Source organism: Festucalex cinctus, chromosome 16, assembly GCF_051991245.1.
Source record: "Festucalex cinctus isolate MCC-2025b chromosome 16, RoL_Fcin_1.0, whole genome shotgun sequence".
Lineage (NCBI taxonomy): Eukaryota > Metazoa > Chordata > Actinopteri > Syngnathiformes > Syngnathidae > Festucalex > Festucalex cinctus.
The window spans coordinates 9,662,236-9,687,514 of NC_135426.1; the positions used below are offsets into that span (position 1 = coordinate 9,662,236).

At 41.8% G+C, this 25,279-nt stretch overlaps 1 protein-coding gene across 5 annotated transcripts; it reads right to left on the reverse strand.

Annotated features, from left to right (window-relative positions):
* Positions 1-233: 233 nt before the first annotated feature.
* Positions 234-25,151, reverse strand: rassf3 (Ras association domain family member 3). 5 transcript variants are annotated; one of them, XM_077500055.1, is made up of 7 exons: positions 24,351-25,151; positions 21,210-21,352; positions 4,803-4,910; positions 2,967-3,158; positions 2,814-2,901; positions 2,515-2,630; positions 234-2,235 (listed from the first exon to the last, which is right to left on the reverse strand). In XM_077500055.1, the coding sequence occupies exons 1-7, from the start codon at positions 24,841-24,843 to the stop codon at positions 2,083-2,085; spliced, it is 1,293 nt and encodes a 430-aa protein (XP_077356181.1). In that variant the 5' UTR covers positions 24,844-25,151; the 3' UTR covers positions 234-2,082. The 5 variants fall into 5 exon arrangements, with proteins under 5 accessions (XP_077356181.1, XP_077356183.1, XP_077356182.1 ...); XM_077500057.1 differs by lacking the exon at positions 24,351-25,151 and adding an exon at positions 23,586-23,651; XM_077500056.1 differs by lacking the exon at positions 24,351-25,151 and adding an exon at positions 21,516-21,654.
* Between the last annotated feature and the right edge of the window lie 128 nt (positions 25,152-25,279).

Consider the following 25,279-nt stretch of genomic DNA (forward strand, 5'->3'; position numbering starts at 1 on the left):
CAGCATAAAATCGATAGCTAACTTTACGGTGGGACTGAAGTGCAAAAAGAATAATAATAATAATAATAATAATAATAATAATAATTTTAAAAAAAAATACTAAAATTTCTGCCTTGCCTTCTTGGAGTCGCACGTGAGACCAGGGGAGGCGGGGCTGTTAACAGAAAGTTGGTTCAAATGGTGGTCGAGGAGGAGTGCCGTCTCAAAAAAAAAAACACTCGTTAAAATAAAGATTTATTTTTAAAGTCACCTTTAATACAGCTCTCCTTCCGCAGCATTACAACAAAAAATACAACGATTTTCTATCTGCAGATGTTATTAAATAACAGAAAGGCACTGCTGAGGTTTTCTGATGGACTAACTTCTTCCTTAAATATGGCTTGAAGGCTTTGAAATCAGCTATTAATGTTGACGATAACTTGGATGAACAGCTGCTTGACGTGTCTCTCCGTCTTAACACTTGTTGAATATCCAGTCACAAACAGTAAAACATGCATCAACCAGCCTTTGGATAACACATTGCTATAGTAACACATCATGCACAGAAATTAGGCTAAAATAATAACTGATTCAGTGTATACTCTCAAAATGGCTGCCTACGAATGTCATAAAACAAAGGGGGAACTTTTTGCCTCCCACCGGGAGTATGTTGGATAAAATAATAATAATAAAAAAAGCGATATCAAAACAACCACACACAAAAAAGATCTACCCGTCATCCCTGAATTTAAGTCTTAAAGTGCCCCCAAAAACAAAAATTAAAGTCTTTAAGTTGATACAACCGATGTCAAGTTTAGCTTACAATTACACATCAACATGTTATACGTGTTTCCATGGAGACGCTCAAATTAAGTACAGAAGCACAGAAAGGCCAAGACGCAAAAAAAAAAAAGTTTGCAAATTTAACTTAACTTTCCAAGAAAACCGCCTAATTGCAGCTACTTTCTTTATTAAGCCTGTATAAACTATGTATTTATCCAAATTGTCGTAATGCCCTATTTAGCTTTGCTTCTGAGTCCCGACCATTCTATGCTTCCTGTAAAGCCAGTGTTTAATAGACATAGAAATCTTTTAAATAAACCTCTACTCAATATATTCTGCATCTACTTTTTTTTTTTTTTGCACCAGGCAACACCACAAAAAATCTTTGGTTATATCGCGCGAGAATAAGAAAAAGATACAAAAATAAGAGACAAGTTGCAGCGTTTGTCCACTAGAAGGTGCTGTTTGACTTGAAATGCTGTTGCTCGCGCCATGTCTACCACGGAAGCTTGAGTGTACTTAAAAAAAAAAATAAAAAATCCAGCAAAACTGTTATGTCATAACAAATCACCCCCGCCCCCTCCCTCCACCTCACAAAAAGTTTGGTTTAATTTCAGGACTAACCTAAAATGTAAATGCACATAGCACATTCTAGGTATAAACTAAAATTTCACTGAAAAGCCCCAAATCACACACATTTTGTGATTGATTGCGCTTTCCTGTTCACCACAATTCCCCGTCTTCCCGCCCAAGAAGAGGCGTGCAGCGGTGTTCCCTGTGCGATAAGCGGCACAAGTGGGCGGGCACTTTAAATCAACGCTCACATATCAGACGGGACAAAAGCGACAGCATCCCCAAACGCTATCAGTACGCCTCAGCCTCTTTTCATTCGTCTGTCGCGTCACGTTTATATTCTACTTCCTCTACTCTGCGTCGTCTACTTCCTGAATCCACTCGATGCTAAGCACAACCATTCCGAGGTCCACTGGTACTCCCAATTGTTCCATCGAATCAAACTTTCTCATTTCCCCAACTTCACTTCTTTGTTTTCCTCCTCTCTGCTGCATTGTGATTGTTTTGCCGCCTCCGCTGAACTTAAAATCAAAAGCTCCACCCATATAAATTAATAAAAGAAAAAACTGTACAGATTGTAGTGAGGAAATTAAATAAGTCTTTCGTGAGTCAATGGCACATCAGTCTGAAAAGTCCATATGCCTCTTCTTTGCTACGTTGAGGTGAAAAAAATAATAGTAATAAAAAAAAAAAAGCTTAAGAAAAAAAAAAGAAAAAAAAAAAGACCCTTCCGGCCCTCTTCAAGTCTTATTGGGCGCCTCCCCGCAGCTCCTGCAGCGCCTCCTTCAGTCTGTGGCGGTAGACGTCATAGCGGCGCTTCAGCGCCTCCTTCTGCTCCTCCTCTTCCTTGTCCAGGATACGCAGGAAGTTGCGCAGCTCCGGGATGGAGAAGGCGTCCCACTGACAACACAACACTCGCAATATTAGGAACACCGGCTAAAAGATCGCATCTCAGGACCAACAGAGTTACCTTGACTTACAAGTTTAACTCATTCTGTGACTATTTCTTGTAGTCATTTCCTGACGCTCACCTGAAAAAATTTGTATTGATGCTGGCAACAACACTTTTTTTTTTTCTACGAAGCTATGGCCTGGCTAAATAACTCTATAATAAAGACTGAAAAACTGGGCCACTTGTAAGTCAAGGTAAAATAAAAGCGAGGCGAGCGTGTGCGTTACCAAGACTTCTCCGGTCTGTTGCTCCCGCAGGACGAAGCCGAGCGTGTCGTCGTCGGGTCCCGCCACCAGACGGAGAAACAGCGGCTGCTCCCCGTCGGACAGTTTACACACGTACACTACTCACACACACATTTTTTTTCTTTTAGTGTTTGTGCTAACGTCAATTTTCTGAAGCTTGTCTAGACAAGTTTTTATTAGCCACTATTAGCTCATAAAAGTTAACAAGACATGGAAAACCACCATCTTTTATTTAGCTTTTCAGCTTCAACAAATTTTCACGTACGCACAAAATGTCTTACCCTGCTCCTCACGCCGATATCGTTTGTACAGGGCGTACTTTGCCGGGTTGTCTGCTACGGTGAATTTATTCAGCAGGGCCACAATCACCTAAAGGCAGCAAAAACAACGTCATTTCTCCCAAACGTGCTGTTGACGAGGTTGTGCGAGCGCACCTGTCTGACGGTGTTGTGCGAGCTGATGTGCAACGTGTTGCTGACTCCCCGCGGCAGGTAGAAGGCCTCGCCCGCCGCCACCGCGTCCACACCGCTGGCCGAGGCCGTCGCCCTGCGGCCGGCACGCACCGTCACCGGCCTCCGCAGGTCCATCTGGACCTTGATGAAGCCCGTGTACACGCCGCTGGAACCCTGAGCAAGACGCAAACGTGAGAGCGGACTTGAGTGCGCGTGTGCGTGTGCGTGAGTGCGTCAAGGACAGATGGCCGCGGCGTCGTCCTTTTAATCGCATTACTTGGTTACAGGCCTGGATGGGGACGTGTGTGCGTGTGCGCTTGCACACGACAAGATCAACAGGATGTGAGATGGAAACGAGGAAGCAGGAGATAACACAGCAAGATAAAATGCTAGAAATTAGGGCCTGACTGATGCATTTTTTTTAGGCCAATACCGATTTTAGCAGCAAAAAATACAGATTACCAATTCAACTGCCAGTTATTTAAAAACATATAATGCATGAAACTACACCCCCCTAATTCCTTTTCAGTGGGTGTCAAACTAAAATAATAGCAACTGAAAAAAACAGTAAGAACAAATACTGATTGTTCCTGTGTATTTTGGCCTCTTGGAGGCAGTGTGGTGCTGTGCATGCATGGCGTACACACGATGAGCACAGAAGAAAGTTGCAATTGAATTCTATTAAAATAACTCGTTTTTCACACATTGTGAAGAAGGTGTGCCTTTGCGTAGTGTTATCTCACCTTTGGATATGTGTTCCGACAGCATTTGTGTGTGGATATTTGCCATTTAAAAGGGAAAACACTCATGCTAACGTCCTGTTTGTGTCCTATTTGAATGGGATCCTCCCTTCGCTTTTAGCATTAGCGCTAGGCTAGTGAAGCTTGAAAAACAAAGCATGTTTTGTATTTAAATATACAGCGGATGCAGTTGTTAATGTTGTGTGTTTAGTTTTACAGTTAACTCCAAGTTGAGTTGTCATTCAACAGCTTAAGGGACACTTAGTGACAACAGAATAACTAGAATAAAATACGCTACACACTTGCTAGTTGCTAATGTTGTGCAAGCAAAATGGTGCTTTCAGGGTACTTTCACAGCGTTGGAAAACTTCGGTTCTCTTTGATAACGTTTGAAGGGGAAAATAAATCGGTCATTTGCCCAGTTGGCCGATTGCTTTAGCCAAGGTTTAAAGGCCAATAATCGTCCGATTATAATCAGAGGCCGATTAATCAGTCAGGGCCTGCTAGAAAGACGTGACGAGACATGATATGAAGCTCTCCATTAAGCACTACCTGATATAGTGAGTCAGCCATTTTATAGTGCTATTTCAATGTGTAGTGATGAGTGAGTAGATGTTATCTTCTATAATGTAATGCTGATTTCCCTTCGCAGTTCTATGGATTTTCACATTATATGCTAGCATTAAGCTAGTGCACTTTTGTTAGATATGCCCTGCGATTGGCTGGCAACCAGTCCAGGGTGTACCCCGCCTACTGCCCAAAGCCAGCTGTGATAGGCTCCAGCACCCACCGCGACCCTTGTAAGGAAAAAGTGGTCAAGAAAATGGATGGATGGATGGATGGATGGATGGACTTTTGTGAGATAAAATGATGTTGCTTGATGGGCTTTGTCGGGCTCTGTTGGAAAAGTGTGATGTCACCACAGGGGAATGTTGCGATGAAGATGATGATGAAGATACTCGCATGTCGGGTTGATCTAACAGTCGCGCGCACAGCACACACATTTTCAAAACAAATGACTTCATGCAAACACAAAAAGTCATTCACTATTCATACGTGTGCGTGCGTGTGTGCTCACCAGGGTCATTTTGAGGTGGTCCCTGGTCAGCGTGTTATATTGCGCTATCTTCATCCTGATTTCCTCGCGGCTGAACTCGGTGCGCAGTTTGCTCTCCTTGTCCACATCCTGAGCACAAGCAGAAGTCGAAACGTCGTCGTGAGTCAGCAGCAACACAATGCCAAGCACGGATGACGTGAGGAAAGACTTTGGCGTATTCTGACAAATACTTTTGCCCGGCATCAGCTTGCGTTTGAGCTGAGATGATCGCCAGAGCTGATAAGTCATGTTTGGCAGGATCGCAGTTATCTAGCAAGGTTCCCATTTCTTATTTTTGTTCCCAGGAAGTTGAGGATTTGCATCTTCTCTAATACAAAACAAGTCAGCTAAAAATGTTATTTTGCATTATTAAATGACAAAACGCTAAACGTGAGGTGCAGGTATTAACATTGTCTACTTTATGGTCCTGTTGTATTGTTAAATGGAGGACCATAACTGCCAAAATTAAAAATAAATAAATGAATAAAGGGAGGCACAGTGAATGACTGGTTAGCACGTCCACCTCCCAGTACTGAGGACTCGGGTTCGAGTCCAGGCTCCGGCCTTCCTGGGTGGAGTTTGCATGTTCTCCCTGTGCCCGCGTGGGTCTTCTCCGGGTACTCCAGTCTCCTCCCACATTCCAAAGACATGCATGGCAGGTTAATCGGGCGCTCCGAATTGTCCCTAGGTGTGCTTGTGTGTGTGTTCGTCTCTGTGTGCCCTGCGATTGGCTGGCGACCAGTTCAGGGTGTACCCCACCTATTGCCCATAGTCAACTGAGATAGGCTCCAGCACCCACCGTGACCCTTGTGAGGAGTAAGCAGTTCAGAGAATGGATGGATGGATAAATGAATAAAATAAATGGAGAAAAGTAAAATAAAAACAGATATAAAAAATATAATTCAAAAATTAAATAAATGAAAATTTCAATTTATATTTGTTTTTGTGTTTAATTTCAGAATTAGATTTTATATGCATTTTTATTGTTACTTTTATTCATTTATTTATTAATTAATTCATTCATTCCTTTATTTATTTTTAATTTTGGCAGTTTTGGTCCTCCATAGTGTTATCCATGATTTTGATTGTGCGTGGCTTTAAAAAGGCCTAGTGAGTGACATGGGTGCCAGCAAATGAAGGTAAAGTTGATTGTGGATGCTGGTTAGCAGCTGACTGTTAATTTGGCTAATCGTTTGATTATTTTGAGGAGCGTCGAGTAAGCATGTAGACTAAGCTAGGTTAGCTTCTGGCTAATGCACTGTCGTAGACCTTGGGGGTACCACAACACCAGCCGAGATCATCCTGTGTCATGTTGTGTATCACTGCAGGACACAACAACGTGACACCACACAAAAACACGCTCGACACTGCAACTAAATGCAACTTTCTTGTATTATTTTTCTGTGCGTGTGTATATGTTTTCGACACTTACAAGGGCATCAAACTGCTCTGCTCTATTAAAAACCACACACGCAGCAGGAGTGAGCTGGGAATGGGATCCTTATATGGCCAAGACACAGCTGGAGGAGTAGTGGAGGTGCACACACACGCACACGTTAGTGTGTATATGTAAGAGTTTGTGGTTTTAATTACTGAAACACATCAGAGCAGTTCAACTTTTCATTGGCCCACAATAAAACATGTACAAGTAAAGGCGCCTTTGAAAACGTGACGTCACACGCCAAGTGCACGCCGGGACGGCTTTATGATAGTAAAGGTAAGGAGATTAACGCACACGAGGCAGTGGCGGCGTCTCGAGGGTTAAATTGAAAGTAAATGAGAAGACCCAAAAAAAACCGGCGGCGGAGTTTCGGCACGACATGCTGCCAAGGGATGAAACTCGACGCTGGCGGCTGAAAGGAAACAGTGGAAAAGTGTCATCATGTGTCATTGTGAGGAATACTTTTTTTTTAAGTGTGTTTTAATTAGGGCTGGGTTTAAAAAAAAAATAATAATCAAATTTGGTAATCAACATTGTATCCATTTTCCTTTTTGAGCATTATGTTGATTCATAAAACCATTAGTCGATTATTTTAATATCTCTACGTTTCCCATAAATTAACAAGAAAATAGAAATTGAAAGGCCAGATTTTTTGCTATCTTACCGTTTTCTTGAAAATTGCTGTTCACATAAATTTAAAAGTATTTTCTTACATTTATGAAACACCTGACTTACTGCATGTTATGACAATTCAGAATCGTTTTCATTTAGATTTACAATTATTGGATTAGAAATTAATTGGGAAAACAGGCACTGCCTCTGCAAAATTTAATGTTTGTGGAGTTTTTTTTAATCATGTCCTTGATATTTAAAAAGAATCGATGTTCCATAATTAATCACTATCGGCTTGAACTGAAGTGAATCAAATTGGGAAAAGATCCAAATCGAATCGAACTGAACTCTTGTGAATGGAAATCGAATCGATTGAGGAAATTAGAATCGATACCCAGTCCTAGTTTTAATGAGTTTAAGTGTGTTGTTGAATGTAAAAAAAAAAGAAAAAAAAAAAAGACTAAAACTACGATAAAAATAGTTTTGTAAATGCAAAGCCACCTTGGCCGCCATTGGCTGAAGGCAGTCAAATGTCACATGAGCTCACGGTCACGTTTGAATCTCCTCATAAATGCTAACCTTGATGGCTGAATTCAGTCAAGAAGGCTGGATGTCCTCTTATCTTCATACTCGCGTGCATACGCATACGCACACACACACACACACACACCCACACCCACACACACACACACCTGCAGCATTCCTGCCTTTATCTGCCTGTCCGCATGTAAACAGATGATGTCATCGCGTGCTACGCTACGCTACGCTACACTACACTGTGGGAAGACCAAACACTGCAACTTTGACCGACTGAAATGTAACATTTAACAAAGCGACCCACTTCTGCCTTTATGTTATTTATTTACTTTCGTATGAAAATGTCTCTCCTCCTTCTCCTCCTCCTCCTCCTGGCTATGTTACTTCCTGTTGCGTCCACAGGGGGGAAGTCGAGATGGACCACACCTTTCCACATTCCTGCATTATTAGGTGAACACACACAGTTGTTTCCATGTTTCCATCCAAGAAGTTGTGAGCAAAAAAAAAAAAAAAAAGTCTAAAAGCAGAAGTGAAAGTTGCCAACTGAAGTGCAGACCACAAAAGAAAAAATAAAAGTCAACTGTACTGACACAAGACCACTGCAGACAGCCAGACCACCCAGAAAAAAACGGAGCAATGAGGGAAAAAAAAGTGAGGAAGTGGGGAGAAGTTGAAGCAGGAAGTCAATACGGGTGGGCAAGAAAAGGTAAACATCAAGAATACACTGAGAAAGAACATAACCATTCGTGTTGTGGAAAATCAACCAATTTCACTTAAATGCTCCACACGAAGGCGAAAAATGTTTAGACTATTCTAACATACACCCCATTGATTATACTAATAAAAAATGATTTTTCATTATTAGAAAACAACATGCAGGTAATACTTGTCTCCACATGGGGTCCAAATTCACACGTTCCATTGTATTATCTGTGACTTTGAATGTGTATGGCTTTAAAGGGCGGGCCCTGGCCTGGTGAGTGACATGGGTGTCAGAGAATGTGGGTGCAGTGATGGCTCACTAATAAGATGTTGACTCACATGTGACGCAAGCGCCATCAATCACAACATCAGTGACATGCGACAATGAAGCAACTTTGACCGACTTTTACACAATCAAGCGCTAACATCTCAACAAGGCAGACAGTGTCTGTTATGGGAAGTTTGATGAGCAGACATGCCGAGTTAACTGTTCAAAAGTTTGCCCTGCGATTGCTTGTAATGACAACGGCATTAATGTCAGTCATTCGTGGCTGTGGAAAAAAAAAACTTTAGCACACACCCACGAGGTGACTGATGATCTTGACGCTGCAAAAGCACCACAGGCATCATCAGATAGCGGATGACACGCGGCATGCTGGGTAATTCGTCACGCATGTCTGGGCTTGGCGTAATAGCGCCAAATGACACCGCGAGCTTTCAACTAGGGACAGACAGATTATCGGCATTTTGACAAATATCAGCATCGGCCTTTTTACGTATCTTAAGGCCAATAAAGTTGGTTTCTCACTGAACACTGAATGCTTGCAAACGTAGCGAATTTTATATTTTCATCAGGATTTGTAAAATGTTCACACAGTTTTTACATGTTGAAAAGAAATTGCTTCGACAATTTTTGACTGTCTGCAAAGATCTTTTGGAAACCTTTGAGGAACCCTGCCGAAAACCACAAATAAGCTACATTCGCATGCATTTGTTGCTCAGTCAGTTACAAAGAACTTTTCATTTATGTCATTTTAAATTTTCACTTTAGAAATGATGATACTGGTCCTGGGAACTCAGGACACTTTATTTCTTTGGCTTGAAATATCAGTTATCGGCATCCTTGGCTATTAATAATTGGCCTCGTATCGGTGCTGAAAAAAAAAACTATCCGTCTATCAGTACTTTCAACTGTACTTCTTGGTAGCCGAGAAACAAATCTGGGCCCAATAATGTTGATTCCTACCTAAAAAGGTGCGGCATATTCTCGAAAAACCCACCCGGCAACCTGCTTTCCATCACAAAGCCATTCTGGAGCTTTCCGTGCTGTGTGTGTCTCTACTACACTTTGCAGGCCAGATTAAACTCATGACGCACGCGCTCTTATCTTCTTCTTCTTCTTCTACAGCAGCGCTACAGACAGAAAGATTCCACTTGCGTTCGCCTGGGAAATCTGTAGTAAAGAATCTCGTAAAAGGTTTACATAACCTGCCGTCGACAGCGTAAGGTCAGAAGCAAAAGGGGGAAAAAAAATCATTCGAGGGTGTGTGCGAACAAAGGCAAAGTTAGTATATGGGCAAGTGCGAGCAACAGGAAGTGACGTACAATAGAAAGATGGAGGAAGGAAATCTAGAGCGGGAGAATGTGCTGGTTGGGATAGCATTCAGGATGATCTCACGGGATGGCGACTAAAAACACAGCAGGATATTGATCACGTGCTCAGACATAATGTCAGGATTAGAACACACTTGATTTGGCCCGATGGTGGCTCATTTAGCAGTCGCACACAAGCACATAAGACCACGTGATCAAGCAAAGTGCAATGAAACAGTTATTTTACTGTGTGCTTTTATTTTGAAGGTCTAGCTTATGTCAGGATGTTGCTTGAGTGTTGCAGAGCAGATCCGGAGCGTTATCGCTTTGAGATGGCAATAAAAGCTTACCATCTGGTGAAACCTTCATACTGAACTTGGGAATGCATGAGCGAGCATGGATCAATTCCCATAAAATAAATGACAGAGTAACACATTTGAATTATTATTATTATTATTATTATTATTACTATTATTATTTATTGATTTATTTATTGATTTATTTTTTAAACAAAAAAAAACAAAAAACTGAGCCAATGTATGGGGTTCTGCTGAAGTCCAAAATTTTGTGTCAATGTCCAATCTTTTCATGGCTAGACCTGGCAACCGGTTCGGGCAGCAAGCGGATCGGACTGCATGACTTGACGATAAAGGCGTAAAAAACGTAGATAAGAACACTGTTGGGTGGACAAAGCGATAAAAGATAAAAGAGGAATGAGGTGTCAGGTTCTCGGCCGTGATGATCGAAGGTCATTTGAGAATGGAGAAAAAGATAAACAAATAAAAAGATGCTCAGATCTGTGCACCGCACAGGCACGCAGACATGTTGTCTGGCCGTCGCCCTTGTTGGAGATGAAACGCGCCCACGGAGGAGATGCGCAGATAGCAAATGAGCTCAGACAAACCAGCTCGCTTTAAGAGGAATTCTGAGGAATGCCAGCGAGAAATAACCACGACATGTTCACTGAGGTTTTTTTTGCAGGCCGAGTGAGCAACTGCTATGAACCTCCACTTCTTCGACGTTTTTATGACACGATGAGGATGTTAAAGTGGAAGTCAACCGTAAACATTTCTCAACAATAATGTGTTATATGGGACCTCACTAGTTTAAACATGACATTCTGACTCATAATACATTTTTGGAATATGAGTTTAGAAGCAAAATCTAGCTGTTTTTTCCAGCTAACATCAATGTTGCTCAAGGCTCAGGCAATGACCCATTACAGCTCACCTGTTTTCTGAAATTGTGCTGTGATTGGTTGTTACCTGAGACCTGAGCAACTGTGATGTCATCTTCAGTCAACAGCAAGTGGCAAAATGTCCGCCCCCTGAGATGGATGAAAACAGCTGGATTTTGCTGCTTAACTCATATTCCACTAACACAGTATTAACCAGAATGCCATATTTAGACTAATGGGGCTACACAGCACATATTATTGTCCAAAAAAAATTGGAGGTTGACTTCCTCTTTAATGATTTATGTTGAACCTCTTTTGTCAACTTCACATTTAATGTTCCTAACGGGTATTTTTTGTTGTTGTCACCTTTTGTTTTCCTTTCACTTGGAAATGCTTGGAAAAATGTCCAACTGCCCAAGTCTCTCTGAAAATTTTCAACTTTAGAGTTTTGTTTTTGTTTTTTGTTTTCTTCTTTTTAACGCCAGCTGACTTTTGACTGGTTTGTGATGAGCCAACTGCTAACTTGGGGACAATCTCTCGATAAAGACACACATGCAGTATGCGAGTAAACCACATTAAAAGGCACAAAACAAGTGGTTGAGATGCGCCAGAACACACTGACATGCATCACTAGTACTATCAGAAAACCCACAAACAACACACCAGCGTGTGTCAGGAAGAAACACAAGAAGATAATCTGGAGATGCTCACCCCCCCCCCCCCCCCCACACACACACACACACACATACAGCGTCAGTCAGTGTGACATTTCCACACAGAGATGCTTTTATACATGGATGTAGACAATGTGTGTCATTTATTTGTGAGATTTTCTACAGTTTGTTTTCACGACGCCATTTAATATGCTATTTATGTAGTTCATTTTTTTCTAAGTTTCTTTAAAAAAAAAAAGAAAAAAAAAGTATGTGACAGTGATGTTCATTTGAATGCATTCATCAATGTCTCTTTGTGTCTCTCAGCGCCGCTTTATTAAATGTCACACAAACTTCTGCCTTCACCCGGGCGACGTGCTAATTAAAACCTGTGGACGAACACGTTCACACGGGAGGACTTTACAAACTAAAGTGTTTCTTGTTCAAACACAAACGTGAATGCATCGCTACTTTGCTGCAATTTCAATAAGATCCAAGTATGTGGGAGTACAGTTCTATTTAATCCCCCCCCGCTCTTCTTAATTTGGAGTTGCAGACCCTTCACTGTAGTACACTAACACAGTTCTGCACACAGATGGAATAGGCTGCCAACAGAAGTGAAGTCAGCCCCGAGTGTAAATGCTTTCAAATCCAGGTTAAAAACTTTGCTTTTTTCTTATACCTTTGATTAGGGACTTTTAAACAACTTTAATTAAGTGGTTTTTTTTTAGTAAATTTTGTAACCTATTTTTATTTATTTGTTTTTTTCCTCTGAATGTTAACTACTGTTTCTTGATGCTTATGTGTTGTCTTTCCTCATGTAAAGCACATTGAGTTGCCTTGTGTATGAAATGTGCTATACAAATAAACTTGCCTTGCCTTATGTTTTAAAATTCATTGTCCCCACAGACTAAAGAATATATGCCTATTTGTATATTAGCATTAAGCTAGTGGACTTTTCTTAGACTTAAGCATGATTTGGTTAAACATTTTAGTGTGGAATTAAAGCATCCGTTGGGGTAAAACAATGTTTCAATATTTTCACTCCCCGCAATCAACTACCGTGGGACTACCCGATGCCCTTTAACTAGACAAACAACACACAAGCAGTCATTTCACACAGCCGAACCCACACATGTTCTCCAGGGGTGCCCGCCCCCTCTGAGGCTGTAATTAGTGTTGGCATGCGGGGGAACCGCCAAACGACGGCAAGCGTCCCGTTGTGGGCCCGAGGCCACTTCTTAAGGGGGCGGGCCGCCGTGACCTCACTCGGGGAGAACTCTGTGGGTCGCATTGTGCATCCACGCTCATGTTAAAGGGTTTGTTTGGGATCAGACATTTCACACACAGATACACAAATCAGTTTCTGTCACAGCACTGTGAACTGAAAAGTGTGTAGCAAATCAGTTACGTCAACACTGTGCATCATGGGAATGCATTGATACATTTCCAAGGCTAAATAGGAGTCGATGATCTGCCAGCTACACGCTTTTCTCTGATTTTACAATCCCAAAAAAAAATAAAAATTTAGGGTTGCATTTCTACATAGTTTTAGTCTTTTGTCATCATTTCATGTAACTTATTCAGGTCAAGTCTGTGGAAAGTCATAGTAACTAGGGGCAACATGATACTTGTGGCCACTAGATTTTCAGGTTAAACATTCATGGAGGGACGGGGGCCCTCAAAACTGGTTGCTCAACAAATACTTGTACTCGTGCATTCCAAACTTCAAAGGATATTGTGCCCATTTCGGAATGACTGACATTAATAACTTTGGAAGTATATTAGAAAAAAATTAAATGTTGTTTGGAAAGCTGAGAGTAATCTCACGAGTTTATCAATAAAATCAACATGTTTATCACTTTATTGCTTCATTACTAGATAGGTGGGGGCGGGGGGAGAAGGGCCAGAACAGGTGGACAAACCCATTTAAAATGGTGGCGTTTGAAGTTTCGTCATTACACGACAAAACAATTTACACGGAGGTTGGCGAGGTGCACGTTAATCTTTACCTTGTTCTCTGTGACTTTGCCCAAAGGTTTCTTGAAAAAAGAAGTCCTGGCCGTGAAAAAGTATTCCTCGGAGTCGTCCTCCAAGCTGCTGTAGCCACTGCTCATGGTGCTATTCCACGGCATTGGCGAGGACTAACTTCTCGTCTCCAACTCGGCCGCATCAAATTAACGGAGAAAACAAAGTAGCGATTCACTTAAAAAATAAACAAGGCAAAAAGTAGTTCGGTGTAGTTAAAGTGCTGGCTTAGGTCGACGTTTGCTTGCTTTGCGATCATTTCCGCTTTCCAAGCCACCCTCGAGTCTTTTCCTCTCCCCGCAGACGCTCCGCTCCACCGGCGCGACTCATTTAACCGTCCCCATCTTTGAAAGAAAAGTGCCACTATTCGTTATTACAACATACAGTCACCGTGGTTTGACTTCGTAGACTTTAAAAGCAGTCATACCTTGAGAAAGTTGGATTTTAGTTGCGCGAGGGACACTGGAGAAGTTGACGCCGACTGTTAACTAAACGCAAAAGAACAGATACAGTATAACCACGCCCACTACGAGAGCTCTTGTAAACCAGCCAATAGCAAACAAGTATCGAAGTCCTGCCTAACACACGACGATCAACCAATCTGCACTCGGATAGCTGTTGTTTGCGTCACAAATAAGGAAGTAACTTTTTTTTTTTTTTTTTTAAATATTAGGGGAATATTTTATACACAAATGTAGTTTTTTTTTCAATACAAAACTTATTTATTATTATTATTATTATTATTATTATTATTAAAATTCTGTTCTTTTTCTGTCGTTTAATTTTAATCTGTTGTCATACATGCTTCATGGCTCTTTATACAGAGATGTTTGACTTGGTTTGAACTGTCAAAAGCCTATATTCTTTGTAATTGCATGTTTGTCATTTTTTGTCTAATTCATAAAATATTTATTTTTAAAACACACAATAATTTCAGTCAAATTATTAAAAATAGTTTGTGGAATATTTTTCCGAAAAAAAGTTTAATTTTTTTTTATTTATTTGTCAGGGACCATGTCACCTACAGAAAAATTCAAGTAATAGTGGAGTAGAGTAGCAATGCTTTGTAGCAGATACTACTGACTCACGTTTACAATCTGTACTCACAGAAATTATTTCGGATTACATTACTGAACATGCAAAAGTATTTTAACTGGAGAGAAAAAACATGAAAAGTGATCCTAAACCATGACTAGGTGAAAATTAACCAGCACAAAGGCCAGAGGCGATGCAAAAATCTTCCTCGGAATCTGAGCCATCGGGCATGCTCAGTGTCACTCTGCATATTCACAACAGGGTCTTTAAAACAAACACGCACACGCACACACCACAGAGAGGAATACGGTTACCCACATTCCTAAAATAAAAGGTCAGCAGCAGTTTGCCACAGCTGTGCGCGCTACTGCTGCATATTAACACTTGCATGCACTCGCTCACAGGAGCATACAACAAACTTTTCTTAGTCATTGTGGACATTTTACAACAGTCTGCTGACTTCAAATGATGTCAAAATAAGATGGCCTGAGTAGTTGTAAGGCGTCATTTTGACCGGGCAGACTTGAGGCTTTTATTTAAACACAAGAAGAGCCCACAGGTGCAGTAAAAAGCCACAAAAACACATGTTTAGCAAGTTCAGCTGCAGAACAAAATCTGCCTATGCGCTAAATCTTGCTGAACACACCAGCACCTCCCGAGGAGAGGTTTAGACAGACAATCTTTCATTTAAAAGCGCCAGAAATAAACGTGGCACAAAAGGGGCAGCCAAGCCACCATCCATCGTCTTGTCTTTTACACAAATCTCAAACACACAGGCACACACAAGCTCGTATAGACACCGACTTGCGTGCACACACGCACACACACCTTAGATAAGCAGGCCTCGCTTTTGACCTTTAGCTTCACAATAAAGACAAGACAGAAGAAATACAAATTCTGTCTTTACATATGCAACACAGGCGGCACGGTGGTTGACTGGTTAGCACGTCGCCTCCCAGTTCTGAGGACTCCGGTTCGAGTCCAGGCTTCGGCCATTCCTGGATGGAGTTTGCATGTTCTCCCCGTGCCTGTGTGGGTCTTCTCCGGGTACTCCGGTCTCCTCACACATTCCAAAGACATGCATGGCAGGTTAATTGGGCGCTCCGAATTGTCCCTAGGTGTGCTTGTGAGTGTGGATGGTTGTTCGTCTCTGTGTGCCCTGCGATTGGCTGGCAACCAGTCCAGGGTGTCCCCCGCCTACTGCCCAGAGCCAGCTGAGATAGGCGCCAGCACCCCCGCGACCCTTGTGAGGAATAAGCAGTCAAGAAAATGGATGGATGGATATGCAACAAAACATCAAGGCTCAAACAGTGGGACAGAGCTTTTTAAAGGGACAGTATGTAGAATTTTTAGATTTTTCAATGTTCATTTAAAAAAACACTATTAATTTCAATAATATGCATAAAATTATGTCCTATCACATCAATAAAATTTTTTATGTAACCGTAGGTCTATTAATCGGTAATTGTTGCATAGGCCGCGAAGCGCCACGCCTTACAGTCTGTCACCTGACATATTTTGTTGCGTGTGCTTCAAAAATGTACACGCTTCCAACTTAGGGTGTTGCATTCTATTAGTTCACCAGTAGATGGCAAACACATCTACACACTGTCCCTTTAACAACCAAGTCAGGACAAAAACGATTTTCAGAATTTTACCAGAAAAAAGGCCTGAATTATAAAATGTTGCAAGATGAAAGATACATTTTACAAGACATAAAGGCGTGTACAAGCTCTAGTAAGTTTCAAGCCTGCATGAATGAAGACTTATATTTAAAAGTTGTTATATTACAAGTTACGCCCCAAGTTTTCAAAGATGTCACTTATTTTTTATTGTTTTCCTTCCTTTTATTCACATTAACCTTCCATCCATCCATCCATTTTCTTGACCGCTTATTCCTCACAAGGGTCGCGGGGGGTGCTGGCGCCTATCTCAGCTGGCTCTGGGCAGTAGGCGGGGGGACACCCTGGACTGGTTGCCAACCAACCGCAGGGCACACAGAGACGAACAACCATCCACACTCACACGCACACCTAGGGACAATTCGGAGCGCCCGATCAACCTGCCATGCATGTCTTTGGAATGTGGGAGGAGACCGGAGTACCCGGAGAAGACCCACGCGGGCACGGGGAGAACATGCAAACTCCACCCAGGAAGGTCCGAGCCTGGACTCGAACCGGAGACCTCAGAACTGGGAAGCGGACGTGCTAACCACTCGACTACCGTGCCGCCCTCACATTAACCTAAAAAAAAAAAAAATAAAAAAATCTGTCATGCTTTAGGTGTTGAATAACTGACAAGCTCGCGAGCCAAAAGGCCTTCAGTGTTAAGAAGCCGATCCTCAAAGTGTGTGTGAAATAGTGTGTTGTTGACTTGGGTTCCATATTTCACCCTGACAGTCAAAATTTGTGGTGCGGGGTGATCAAAGCTCAGAGGAATGTCGTCTTGAGGAGGGACGGACGCCGTCGCTGCAGCCCCGATTCATGTGGTGGGGAATATAAATACACACGCAGCGGGGAACCAAGCTGAAAACGCCAATAAAAAAAAAAAAACTACATTAACATAGCTTCGTGTACAGGCTAACTTTGTGTGAAACATCAACTTGATTTGATTAAAGGACAAGAGTTTGACTTGGATTCAAATCAGGATGGAGGATTTTTGCACAAGAGTCAAAAACAAGCAAAACAGGGATGAAGCTTGAGGTATTATTTGCCCAAGTCTGCTAGCTTAATGCTAACACACAACAGATAGGATAATAACTAGCATTGATAGGCTTAGTGTTATTCAGCATTTTGGTATTTGAACGCAAAGGCACATTTCCTTTATCTTCTGCGAAAAATGACTAATATGTCAAGGAGTTGTGAACACCTCCATGTCTGTCTGTCTGTCTGTTTTCTATGTACTGAGTTAAAAAAATAAATAAACTCAAACCGCAAGGTACCATTTGATTTTTCATTTTTCCTGATTTGATTTGTTTTGGATTTTAAAAGTGTTTTAATTGCAATCCCTAACTCATTTCCACTTGATTCTTAGTCATGTTTTGTTTTGATTTATTTTTTATTATTTTTTTAACGGTTGCAGAAGCCCCTCAATTTATTTAACCTTATCCCTGACATGTTTCTAACATATTTTGTTTTTAATGAAGGGACTTTCAAACGGAATTATCCTTGATCCTTTTGTAAATGTGACTGTTGTAGACTCATAAAGATGATCTTATCTTAACTTGTTTTAAATGTTGTGATTGGCAGAAAGTCCCTAACTTATCTTATCCCCCCCACTTGATTTTCATTGGCTGCAATCCGTATTCCCTAACTCAGGTTTGGAGATAATAGCACACTATAACACAAATGCACGTACGCACCCACAGAGTGTGTCTTGTGTCCCACCCTGATAGACATCATTGTTTCTCCCCCCCCAACTGAGCAGGGGAAAAAAAAACAAAAAACACACACTTGTACGGCCATGGTATCGCCTTAAAGTGGAGCTCGGAGGGGAATCCTGGTATGGAAGCCCAGTGGCTTGACCCACATGTCTGAGTGGAGCTGCAAGCCAGCTGGCGGCAGCCCCGCATCATCTGCCAGGAGATTACAGATTGCCGGATAAGCCAGCAGTCGGGGTGTGGTCCTCAAAACACCGGACCGAAACCCGGCACCCAAAACAGAATCAACAACGCAGCTAGTAGAATCAACTTGGTAGACTCAACTTGTCAAACTTGAAAGAAAAAATATGGAATTTCACCAAAAAAAAAAAAAAAAAAAAAAAAAAAAAAAAAAAAAAACCTTTTACAAGTAATGAGCTAATTCTCAACTGCACAAAAAATGCGGAAATGTAAAAAATCTTAACTTCATGAGAAAAAGTCTTAATTTTAGAAGCGAAAAGGCATGCATTTGTCCACATGCACAAGCTTTAGCTGCAAGAGAATGGTGTTAAATTGGACTGGACACGAGCCATAGCTTGGAGGGCAAGATAATTTGATTTATTGCAAAATAATTTGCAATAAATTATGATTTTAGCTTTGTGCCAACTGAAATCTCTCAATATGCCACTATTAAAATGGTCAATAAAGGTTGACAAAATATTTCTCGCCACGTAAAAAAAAAAAGCATTGAAAGGTGCTGCGATGAAGTCAGGACACGTCTGCTGTCAAAACACACGAACGGGGAAGCTTTGTTTGTCCTGACCTGCATGCGACCCGCTTAATCCTCAAAGATTATTCCTCAGCGTCTGCCATAATTCATGTCTGACACACACACTGGACAACAATGCATGCACACAGACTGGCAAGTGAAATTGTGACATATTTGGTGCGTGGACATGTTCCTGCAGGTTGCACACAGTTTACCATCATTTCTCTCCATCAATCTTATCGGTCCAAACACAAAAGGTGCCTGATGAAACAAAACAGAAGCCCAAACAGGATGTTTATTTATGGGCTGCTCCTTCCTTTCTGAAAGTTTTCAATGAAAAGTCACAAAATGAGTTCAAGTCATGAAAGCATGACTTGCTTTGCATGTATGTACGCAGAAGTGAGATCATCCACGCACATGCACACTTTGTTACCACGACTTGAGTTGCTCGTCGACAAGTTAGGACCGCCCCCTCATTTGAATGACATTTCATCCTGACAGAGCATCTCCAGCATGAAATAAATAAATGTGAGAGCAGAGCATTTTTTTTTTTTTTCTTGATTTATTTTTGTATTTATTTCACATTTATTTTTATTTTTAGAATCTCTTTTTTTAAATTTTTGTATTTATTTGTATTTATTTATTTATGGATTTGTACGTATGTATTTATTTTTTTTATATAATTTTTTATTTTCACTTGTATTTATTTATTTATTTAAAAATTTGGTCCTCAATAGCCTGACAGCTCATTAAAACTGAAATTGCCATGCGGGACTTTCCCAATTCCAAACTTGAAGTTTGTTTTTGTCTCCCTAACGAGTGCATACACGCTGACCAGCGATGTCGGACGAGCGACACGGACGTCACACACACAATGTGGATTCTGTTTACACTTGATTCCATTCAGTCCACATCATTTAGTCATTAGAGAAAATCCAATTAAGTTGTTGACTTAATGAACAAACTGCCCTCTAATGGTTCCCGCACGCCTGCCATGCATGTTGCTAAATATGGAAAAGCCATATTAGGAACAGACCTCAATAAAATAACAAACATAAACGCACAAAATGCATCCATAATGTGTCATAAATGTATTTTTCCCAAGATGTTCAAATTCTGTTTATAATCCTCATCGTTGTTTAAAAGGGGAAAGTAAGCTAACACAACCCACCATCAACAACTAAGAACTCATCATCAGAACCACCACCATCACCCCGATCAACGTTGCAATGTGACCCGATGAAAGAGTTGACCTTTGACCTTTAGGTTACAAAACACTCGCTGCCCTCATTATCATTTTGTTCTGTTACCAAGTTGAAAGTAAGCAGCACAAGTTCAAACAGACTCTCCCAAAATTCCTCATGCATGGCATGTGACACCTCAGTCACCTTTGACCTCACAAGTCAATCAATTGATCAATTAACTCATAAATTGCCAAAGCAGGCAGCTTTCTTCATATGTGAGTAAGTGTGCATCTGTTATGAAAATGAACTCACACATTGTGTTACGCCTGAAGTAACACAAACCAGAAACGCACACTCACTGGCCTTCCAGGAAGCACACACGCACACACCCACGCGCACACACACAAAAGGACACACACCATTCTTAAAGACTGACACATGAAGGGATGTGTGAGCTCGCTTATTGGGTGTCCAACGTTTTACACAAGCAAAATAAGCATTCATGCACACGCACTTGCACACAATATAATAAAGCTTGAAAAATAACATTAAGACGTGTTCGCACCAAAGATATTTTACCATTTAAATTGATTATTTTAAAAACTATATAGATAATTTTCTTTTTCAAATACAGTGTTTTTTAATTGAATTTCTTTTCACGAAACATTTTCCCTTGTAAAAAATGTATTTCATTTTTTTAAATAACACACAGAGGTCAAGTACTTCATGTGAATGGACCGCCCTCACGTGGCCCCATCTGGTATTACAACAACAAAGAACCCTGAGCACTCAACGTGTTGCTAATATTTTGCCGTTTAAAAAGCGTATTTTAAAAACATATACAATACTTTTCTTTTTAAAATACAACTTTATTTAATTGAATTTCTTTTAAGAATATTTTTATTTTAAAAAACATTTTCCCATTTCAAATTTTTCATTTCATTAATTTATTTCAAAACACGCAGAGGTCGGCGTAGTGCATGTGAATGGAGCGCCCTCATGTGGCCCCATATGGTATTACAACAACAAAGGACAATTTTGATTAAAACCTGTGCACTCAAATGTTGCTAATATTTTTCCTGTACATTCCACAAGATGGCGCAAAAAAGCAGTATTTGCGTCTAACAGGAATTTGTTCAACTCACTTCAACATAGTTCCACAAGCTGGTGGCAAAGTAATGCTTTTTGCTTGAGAACAAAAAAGGGAAAGGTGAAAGGTTTTCTGCAACGTGTTTTTTTTTTTTTTTAAATGTGTGTTAGTTGAATTGACACAAAAATAAACAAATGTGTGCCCACTCACATGTGATGTCGGCGTGTGGTTGCCGTTATTGTTGAGCTGGTCCTGAGTGTTGGGCGATGTCGCCTGCGCCACCACTGCCGTGGCAGGGTGACAATCGAGGGTCACGCGACTTCGACAGGCGGTGTGACACGCGTACTTGCAACCTGCAGATGCACAACCAACAGCAGAACAGAATCATTAGTCTGATAAAACACAGTTTAACAGTTCCTATTATGGTAACTATGATGCCAAGATGGCCGCCACATGTGCAGGATGGCAATTTGGCAGATTAGGTAACGTTTACAGATTGGGTAACCACAATCCTACCTGCTTTTGGCACCTGTCGTCCATCCGTGAGACTGCACAAGGCGCCACCCATTTCCCACCTCGATCAATCAATCACATCCTTGAGGTCGCTTGCGCCCAACTGTCTATCTGCGTTATGTGCCATTCACTGTCACCAAACACACACACACGCAGCCACTGTGCAGTTTTGCTGAGTGGGCAGTTTGCGTGGGGAGCGCTGAGTCATGCTTTCTAGCCTGGCCGACTGACGTCTCCTGTTATGACTGGCAGAGCGTCTGTCGGATTTCCCGCTTTCACGCATCAAGCAACGGGCCTTGATCCCGACAGGAAGTGGTGTGACGTCCCTCTCTGCGGCAGCCATGTCGGATGGCGGGGGTCATTTTAAAGCTGCTGCAACTAGCGGCAGAGTGATACTGAGGGGTTAAAAGGTCATACGTTTAGCAGCAGGACTCTAATCAGGTTTGTGTTTGCGGAAGGAGGAAGAGGTTGGACCCTCAGAGGAGGTCGTGGTGGGTTGCGCCGTCTCGTGAAATAGTCTTGTCGTGTGAACACGAGGCAATCCAGTCTAATCGTCACCAAAACTAGCAAAATTCAACACACGGGAAGGTGAAATCTTCAAGTCAAAGCTGAACAAAATGTCTTGAAAATTCATCGCCCAAAGCCAGGTACACTTAACAGCATGTCGTTGTCAGTCATGAGTAGACCCACAGAAAAGTTTCAAGAAGCCATTCCCCCAAAAATAAAAACACAGCAAGTCTGACACTTTGGTTTGAAGCAAAAACTTTAGGGGCGTTTACAGGCGTTTTCCCCACCTGAAATTGTGTTTGAAAATTCAATTCAGCCCCTGCTGTCAGTTTCACTTAGCAACATGAATTTTGGTAAGCATGTCTATCATGGGTAGACCCACAAAAAGTCTCAGGAAGCCATGCCCAATAAGGCATAGGAAGTCTTCTATGTTTCTTTGAAGCAGCCATTTTAGTGATAATCTCCAAGCATCAAACTTTTTTTCAGTTTTCAAAAAATTAAGCCCCCAAATACATTCCTACTTCGCAACAAAAACATTGGTAAGCATGTCTATCATGAGGAGACCCACAAAAAAAGTCTCTTGAGCCAAAAGACACGGGAAGTCACTCTTTTAAGCTAGCAACTCACCAGAGTTCTGCCACAGCAAACTGACCTCCAGTCGACCTGAGCGCCTCATGGTGGTGGGAAAACGCAAGAAAAATCCAGATATTCTCCGTAAAGTTCTGCCAAAGTTTTTAACGACGCCCATCACGCCGTCCTGATGCTCCACTGCTACCCGGCATAAACTTGGAGAACCCAACACATGCCATCCATGGTACTTTGACGCGTGTGTGTCTCACAGTCGACAGCAGCACCACCCACCCAATACACACACGCTGACCCTCGTTTGTGAGGGTCAGCTGCTTCCCCGTGTTTGTTCAGCCATTGTGACACTTGGGCTCCGCGAAACACACACACATTATGGGACAGTCGAGGTTTCTCACGCGCACAGTCAGAATTCTATGTTTTAGTGGACTGCAGAAACCCACAATTAAGACCTTTAGGAGGATCAATTGTGTATTTGAACCGTGGGAACTATCGTCTAAAAGTTGTTCTGGTGTAATTTATGAGGGCTATGAGAAGACATTACTAGTTTACTAGAGGTCCGCATGTTTTAGCATATCAGCTTCCTAAATTTTAGTTGGAGTGTACAGTGAAGCCCGTTTGTGGAAATAATGAGCAGGTTGTGACGCGAAAGGCAAAAATCTGCCAGTAATTGACTCCCCAACAAAAGTTTGCCTATAGATGCCACAAGATGGCACCAAAGCACAACTTTTTTTTGTTTGTTGCACCGACGCCACAAAATGCTACCAAATTTACGTTTTGCAACGTCCTGAGCATAAAAACAAGGTTAGGTTAAAAGAAATCTTTAATGACATCTCGTGTTTGTTAATAAGTGAACAACTCGGGCGACGTTGAGGCGCTCGTGTGGAACCTTTTAATCAACGCTTTTCGAGGGGCTTCAAGGTTGCGGTATGTAAACAAACTTGAGTCTGGTTCGAGGGATTTTTGATCGTGCTCGTTTACCTTTCGGACTGGAGCCGGTCGGCCCGCATGCCGACGACATTCCAGGTGGCACCGTCACATCTCGCGTCTCTCATCACGACAAATCACCGGGGGAATTCTTTTGCGAGTCGGTGACGGAAGAATGGAAAGAAAAACGTCTTCCTTGTTGTGGTTATGTCATTCAGTTTGACAATAATAATACAAAAAAAAAAAAAACTATTTATATTTAACCCTTACGTCAACTTTTTTTTTCCAGCTGGTTCATAATCATTTTTGGCCATAAGGTCGAACTTGAAAGAATGTGTTTTGTATGATTTGTTTCTTTTCAGTTCGTGTCGTGTTTTGTAAATTATTTTTCACTGTTTTATTCCAGCTTGCACAAATCTTATTTTCTCAGTACCATACAACATTTTTTTTTTTAATGTAGCAAAAAGTAGGGTACAGTCTTTCGCCATTTGTTAAATTTAAAACAGCATCATTCATATTCTCCACTTGAGTGCATTAAACCATAAAATGCCTTTTTTTTTTGCAAACTAAGAATGTTTCAACAAATATGAACCTTCTCCTTTTTAATGGAAATATTTACATTTCACATTTAAATGTCCATTTTCCTCTCTATGTAAACAATTTTACCATAATTTTCTAAATGATTATAACCTTCTTTAATTATTTCATTACCTTCATTTAATTAGATTTTTTTAATTTCACTGCAGTAAATTTCAAAGAATAATTTACTGCATTATTGTTGTATTTAAAGAGCTGAAATTTGGAAGTTTCATTGCTGACCTGCACAGGTGAGCCCCTTCTGGAAGATGTATTTGCAGCACACGTCGCACCAGGTTCCCTCCCCACCGGCTCCGAAGCTGTGACCCTCACCAAACTCCTCTTTCACCCGGGGGTCCTTCTCCCCAGGGGTGAAGATGGTCCTGACGTCGGGGGGCTTGAATCCTTTCTTCCGGCTGCGGGGAGGCCCCCCGGCGTGACCTTCCTCCTGGTCGCCGCTCCTCCGCTCCGGGCTCCGCGCGGCTCTGCCGCTCCACGCCGCCTCCAGGCTCTCTAGACTTGGCGGCTGGGGGGATAGGTGCCGCCGGACCACTTTGACCATCGCTCCCTTGTTGCCCTTGGGCAAGCGCAGCCTGACGCCCGGTGGCGGCGACGTTTCCTCGGGAGAGTCGCTCGATGTCAGCGGAGATCGGTTGGCGCGATCGTGAAGTCCCGGCAGCGGAAGAAAGTCGGTGACGTCGAGGTACTTGCGACCCCCGTGGTGGATCACCTTCATGGTCGCATGCAGGCGGAGCGGACGGTGGCGTCGTAAAGCAGACGACTGGCCACTCGGGTTTCCTGGCGAGCAGGTTGAGGGAGTCGGCGCGGCTCAGAACGGGTTGGATCTCATTTCACAGGCGGCCGCAGCAGAGCGGGCGGACGAACTACGCTCGCTTGAAAAAAAAGTCAGTTCAGGAAAAGGTGCTCAATATAAGACACACGATAACTTTAGTGAGTTTCATGAATAAAGAATTTAATTCGCGGAACTCGAGCTTGCAATTCGGCATTAATCACATCCGCCATTGTGTCCAATTTGAGCAGTTAAAAGTTGAAAAAGTTGCGATACACTGCTGCCGTAATTCTCCTGACCACACGAGGGTGCTGTTTTACAAGTCTGTAAATGAACATCCTGAAAAATAACATGTAAAAGCATCGAGCCACTACAAACACAA

Coding starts and splice junctions, on each gene's coding strand:
- rassf3 (XM_077500055.1), bottom strand. CDS start 24,843: ATGAAGGTGATCCACCACGGGGGTCGCAAGTACCTCGACGTCACCGAC. Junction 21,353..24,350: donor GAAGGGGCTCACCTGTGCAG/GTCAGCAATGAA, acceptor GTGCATCTGCAG/GTTGCAAGTACGCGTGTCAC. Junction 2,902..2,966: donor CGCACAACACCGTCAGACAG/GTGCGCTCGCAC, acceptor TGCTGCCTTTAG/GTGATTGTGGCCCTGCTGAA.